General features: G+C 45.6%; 1 protein-coding gene across 1 annotated transcript in view; it reads left to right on the top strand.

The window, feature by feature from the left end:
* Positions 1-269: 269 nt before the first annotated feature.
* Positions 270-6,000, top strand: part of RPS6KA6 (ribosomal protein S6 kinase A6) — a 38,332-nt gene continuing 32,601 nt past the window's right edge. The window contains exon 1 of the mRNA XM_075763056.1: positions 270-578. Within this exon, the coding sequence (XP_075619171.1) occupies positions 498-578 (81 nt within the window). The 5' untranslated portion in view covers positions 270-497. The remainder of the gene's footprint in view (positions 579-6,000) is intronic.

The following is a 6,000-nucleotide window of genomic DNA, read 5'->3' as shown; positions in this document are numbered from 1 at the left end:
GCTCTCCCAGGCCCTCCCTCAGCTTCCCCCCGGTCCCAGGCGGAACCTCCAGGTGCCGCGCGCCCTCACGGCTATTTACCGCGGGCCCTCAAACGGGGAAGGGGGGAGGGCAGAACCGCCCTAACCGGACACCCCCCCCCTCAATCCCCTCAGCGAGGCGCCGCCCGGCCGAAGCAACGTTAACGGCACCGCGCGTCACCGCGCGTCACGACCCAGCCCCCCCCCCCATACAGGGGATTCTCCGGCCCGCCCTGACGTCATCCCCATGCCGCGCAGGCCCCGCCCCCGCCGGCCGCCATGTTGGGGGGTGTGCGCGGGGGAGCGCAGAGCGGAGCCGCCCCCGCCGGCCGGCAGCAGCAGTAGCCCGAGCTCCGCCGCCGCGCTTATGGGCTGGAGGAGGGGGCCCGCCGCGGCCGTCCGCCGCCTCTGAGCCGGCCGCGGGCCGGGGAATGTGCAGCGGCTGGCGGCGGCTGCCCGGCTAGGAGGAGAGCCGGGACATGGTGCCGTTCGCTCCGCTGGAGGACGCGGAGGAGCCGGAGCCCTGCCACAAAATGGAGCTGTACGTGAGCGGCGGCGAGGTCAGTGTGGGGCCGGGGGCGGGGCGCGCCGCGGCCGGTTCCCCGCGGGCACCTGCCTCCCCAGCCCCCGCCGCCGCCTGGGAGCGGCCGGGCCGGGGGCGGAGGGCGGGCAAGACCGCAACGCCCCCGGCCTCTCCGCGGAGGCCCCCGCCCCTCCCCGGCTTCGCGGGTCTCTTCCGCCCCCCCGCCCCGTCTCGCCTCGCTGCCCGCGGGCTGCCCGCTGCCCTCCCCCGCCGGATCCCGGCGCTCTCGGCGCCGCCGTCGCCGCTTCCCCGCCCCCCTCGGGATCCCCCCCCCCCCCGCCACCTCCCGGCCCCCGCCGCCCGGGCACCTGGCCTGCTCACGCCTCGTCCCCCGGAGCGGCCGCGTCGGGACCGGCCTTCCTGCGAACTCGCTCCGGCCTGTCCCGGGAAGGCGGCGGCCCCCAGGCGCGATCCGCAGCCCGTCCCCACCGGCCTCCCTCGCCGCCCCTCGGCAGCCGCGGCCGACGCCTCCCAGCCCGCGCTGCCCCGGCGGCGGCTCTGGGCTCGGAAAGCGGAGTCAAGCCGCGCTCCCCTCCCGGGTGCGGGCTGCGGGGCAGCGCCAACACGTGCGGAGTTAGAGCAGAGCCAGCCGGGCTTGTGAGAATAACGCGTGTTAGCGGGCACTGAAGGCCGGCGTGCCTTGTGTCGTCTTCGTAACGGTGTTAGTGCCACGGTTGTGGGTTCCCAGTTAACGTACGGCTCCGGAGGTTTGTTGTAAACTTAGGTTTATGGCCACGGATCTTGTGGAAAGTTACTTTAACTTCTGAAAATGTGATTGTACTAGTCTGGGTGTGCATCCAGGTAGGTTGTCACTAGGAGAGGTCTCGTTGCTTTTGCATTGAGTAACTATACAATGATTATCATACACACAACTAACAGAACCGGGAGCGTGTGACTGAGGTTTGGATACTTAAACGTCGTAAGGAACAAGAAACGGCTTTGAGAGCGTCTTGGAGGTATTGCTTAGCGCTCTGGGTGCATCCGTAAGCAAGTACTAAACGTTATTTAAAAGAAGATAAATGGTAAAACTGGCTGTGCTGTAATAATGCATGTATCTCAGCAGAATGTGACACTCGAGTATTAAAACTTCTGCACTTTTATATCAGAAGCGTAGGATTGCGTATCAAGTATCGCCAAGTATGACAAATAAAAGATTACACCTAGGTGTATTAGACACACAAAAGATGTTATCTAAATAAAGCTTCTTAAAACTGGTCAGACTTGCTTTCCATGATGCGGTAGGCTTTTCTTACCGTAAGTAAAAAGGTCTGTAGCAAATTCATCTTGAAGTGCAAAGTAGACAAAACAAGCATAACTTAAAGTTTTGGGAAGAATGAAAGGATATCCTTTAAAGGATCCTGTTGTATAGTTTTATTGGAGAATAAAATTTCATGTAAAGGAAAAAAAAATGAATTCATAAGAGGAATAAAGCCACGAGGTTTTAAACGTCTTAGAATTTTTTTTACTTTCTGGGTCTACAGAGTGCGACTTCCAAGTACTATAATTACTGGACATGTATTTTTGTACCATGGCAGCTACACTTTAACACTTTAAAATGTTCTAATCATCTACTAATAGTTGATGTGGTCCCTGTACTTTAATATTAGAGAAATCCTAATTATGTTAGTGAAGCTACAGGTAAGGATTAAAAAGTCAGCAGAAGTATTAAGGCTTATTTGTTAATCTTATGGTTAGTAAAAATAATATGCTGTAGTTAAGGTATGAAGCTTATTGAAGGTCTGAGAACTTTCTTGGCCCCATTGATCTGTTCTTTAAGAATATTGCAATACATCAATGTTAAAATAATGAAACTTAGAGTATTGCAGCTGAAATGTGAGTATTTGGTTATTGTGCATCTCTCAGTATTTTTTGACTGGACAACAGAGTGTAGGATGGTGGGTGTCCAACTGAACCAGCTCTGTGTTCATAACATCTGAAGGCAACTGTTTGCAACAGTTGTTCTTTGAATCGTATTTTCCTCAAGCCCGTACATGAACTACTTACTTAACAGGGTCTGCGTAAAACTATTTCAGTAGTACTCTTGATTAAAATGAGACTTCGTGTTTGTTATGTCCATGTTACACTTGGCTAGCGGCATTTGAAATTTCATTTATACCAAAACCAGTTTCTTCAGGTTGCGTATGAAATTCCCTATTTACATTAACAAATACTTGTTATTGTCATAACACTTAATATAAAGTGCATCTCAGGGATGTGTAGTACTTTTCACTTGTTGGATTTCCACATTCACGTGGTTTGGGGATTTAACAAAGGTTCATTTTATGTAAAAAATGAATTTTGGTTTGGATTCTTCACTTAAATTTTATAGAATTAGGTATAGCCTATAATGCTTACTACAACCTTATGTTGGCAGTCTGCTAGATCTTGGTGACCTTGGCCTCACTGGAACTGCAGTCAACAATATTACTGTGAAATCATCCTGTATTTTGAATAGTAACTTACTCGTGGTTACTGGTGCTCTTGTCCATCAGTTGTAGCATGGGAGAAAAAAATTAGAGAAACAGTTGAGGAATCTGCTTGTTGACTAAGTATAGGATTATGTTATTCAAAATAAATGCATTTCCAGTGAAGTTGCACTTGTGTTGACTTGATGGAGTAAAAGCAGTTGGTGAGGGAGGGTTGCGGTCTTGAAGGCAGGAAACAAATTTTCACGCTTCAAGGCATAAAACCAACATGAACTTTTGGAAGAAATTTAGGATTGTACTGTATTTGCCTCTTTTCACGTTGGTGGCCTTTGAAGTGCTAAGGATTATGTTTTGGACTATACACTGTGCTGTTCCTGTCTTTATATTCTGATGACAGTGTCACTTGTGAAGTAATTCTGTGACTGTGGGAATTCCTTCAGAATAGGTAGGAAGGGTTGGTGTCATGCAGTTTAAACTTCAGATATTGAATCAACTTTTCCTCCTAAATATATGATTAATAAGTATTTTCATGGTAATAAAAATAGGTACAAGGGTGTTGATTATAATCAACTGTTGCAGATTATTAAAATATGATTGCAGTTTACAAAGGAACAGTAAATGTTAATGGTTTATTGACCAAACTGAATGCAATGCAAAAATACTTGGAATTGGGCAGAATATAGTAATTTTGGAATTTTCTGGCTGTTTGTGCATTTAAGAGGAGAAGTGTAATTGACTTAAGTGCATGCTCATTGCAATACATGAATATTGTGAATTGCATAAATGCCACCTCAAACTCAAATATTTATTTTCAAAATAAATACTTCAGAAACCAGTTGCTTAATTGGCTGACCGTGACAAGGAAGACAAGGCTGGAACAACAAAGTGACTGGAAATTAAAGTATTCTGCTAGGAAACTGGGCTGTGTTGAAAGCTGCTGCCTTTTAAAAGGCATGTTCGTGAGTTGAGCTTTGCTGCTGTTGTACATAATCTGTTGCCTGTGCCAATTTAAATAAATAAATCTTTGATTTTGGCCAATGTTTTTAGTCCGTTCTCTTAAGCGTGTTCTGAGCCTGGTCTGTCAAAGGCCACTGAATTTTGTCAGTGTTAGGAGTTGCATAACTCCTTTGTGAGTAATTACTGGCAGTGACGTGGATGACTCAGCTACCTAGTTTTGTGCATCTCTGAAAAAAATCCACAATTAGGTGGCGTTATGCTAAGGAGAAAAAAAAAAAAAGTAATAGTATTGCATGTAACTTGAACTAAGTGCCCTCAGCCATTGCAACAATGTACAGTCTTTTATAAAGAACAAACAGGCTTAAAAAAAGTAAAAAAAAAAAAAAAAAAGTAAGCACATTAATACTCTTAAATGGAAAACAATGAGTGTCTTTATGCATTGAAAAGTGCTGCAATATAATAATAATAATAATAATTCTGTTTGGTATACCACTTTTGAAGACCGTTTTGGAAATCTGCTGTGGTATTCTGAGTCTCTGAAAGGAGCAGGGGGTCTGTTCGAGGTAACTCGCCTCGGTTCCCTCAGGGTAGTTTTGGAGACACTTCACAATAGCCCTACATCAGAAGAATGTTATGATTTGTTAACTCCTAATATACAGAATTTTAATATTTACGTAGATGTACTTCTTTACTACATTAAGAATAAAATTTGAAAAATGTTGTTTTCATCAGTTTTAAGTCTTACCCTTTTCCAGGGTAATCTGGCTGATTCCTAATCTGCCATTCAACACTATTTGCAGAGTGGCTGCTTTGTGCCTTTTGATTATGGAGTTACAGTCAGCTCCCAGACAGGCAGTAGTAAAAAGATGTCAAGTCCTTTACTAGTTCAGTGATCCCTGTGCTTGTGGTTAGGTTTGTGTTTTGTCATAGCTATAACTAGTCTGACATACACATAATTCTCCCCTGATCTCTGATAATGGAAAGGATCAAAATGTTCTCTTAAAATCAGTAATTATATGTTGCTGACGATTTGTTATCCTATCTGAATGTATGATTTATTTGCCACAGGAAGAGAACTTTATAAGTTTCCTAGTGTCAATTATGTGTTTAAGTATTTTATTACTTTTTTTAAGGTAGATGGCTTTATCTTGCTGTCTTACTTGGTGCGTTTAAAGAGGGTGTGAGTGACCGACCTGGCCTCTTCCTTTTGGGAGAGGATCTGAGGGACTGAGGCTAGCACAGGGCTTGTGCCCTGAGCGGATGAGAAAAAAATTCAGCGTAGACCTGCGGTCTCATGTGGGCGCTGCCATCAGCAGGACGTCCTTCCTCTGGTCACATCGTGGTAGGGTAGGACTCGGCTTTGGTCCGTGTAACTCCGTGTCTGGTAACCCTAATAACATCGCTCTGTCTTCCACTTCGTGGGCTTGGCTGCTGGACTGGAGGAAATTGTTCTTTCCCAAAAGTATGCAAGCCCAGGCAGTAAAGAACACCGAATCCAGCTTGGGCACCTGCATGCAGTAACAATATCTGTTTTTGTTGTTGTGGGTTGGGGGTTTTTGTTTGTTTTTGTTGTTTTTATTTTCTTTTAAAAAAAGGCTGTTGTATGGAGAACAGTTGTGGGTGTTTTATAGGAAAAACAGGTGCCTTTAAACTTCAGTTTTGTTCACAGTGACTTAGACATTGTTTTAAAAAATAGCAAACCCCCTCACCTGTTTGGCTGTGCACAGAACCCCCACATTTTTCCAACCTATCTCAGGAAATAAGATTCAGTAGGCCAATGTGTTGCTAATTAAATTAATGATGCAAACTCTCTGCAGATGTCATTCAAAATAAATGAGGAACAAATGTCGTTGTCTTAACAGGATTTTTTTTCAAAGGACTTTTTTCCCAAAGTCTTTTCAAAATAATTGGGGTTTCCAATGTAAGCTTCCACTCTAACATTTTGAAATAAGTATTTGAAGTAATGCTTTTGTATGTGGGGAAGTAAACTGGTTTGTCTTGTGTTCATTTGGAAGA

The sequence above is a fragment of the Balearica regulorum genome, chromosome 11 (genome assembly GCF_011004875.1).
Source record: "Balearica regulorum gibbericeps isolate bBalReg1 chromosome 11, bBalReg1.pri, whole genome shotgun sequence".
Taxonomy (NCBI): domain Eukaryota; kingdom Metazoa; phylum Chordata; class Aves; order Gruiformes; family Gruidae; genus Balearica; species Balearica regulorum.
This window is presented reverse-complemented; position numbering and strand designations above follow the sequence as displayed.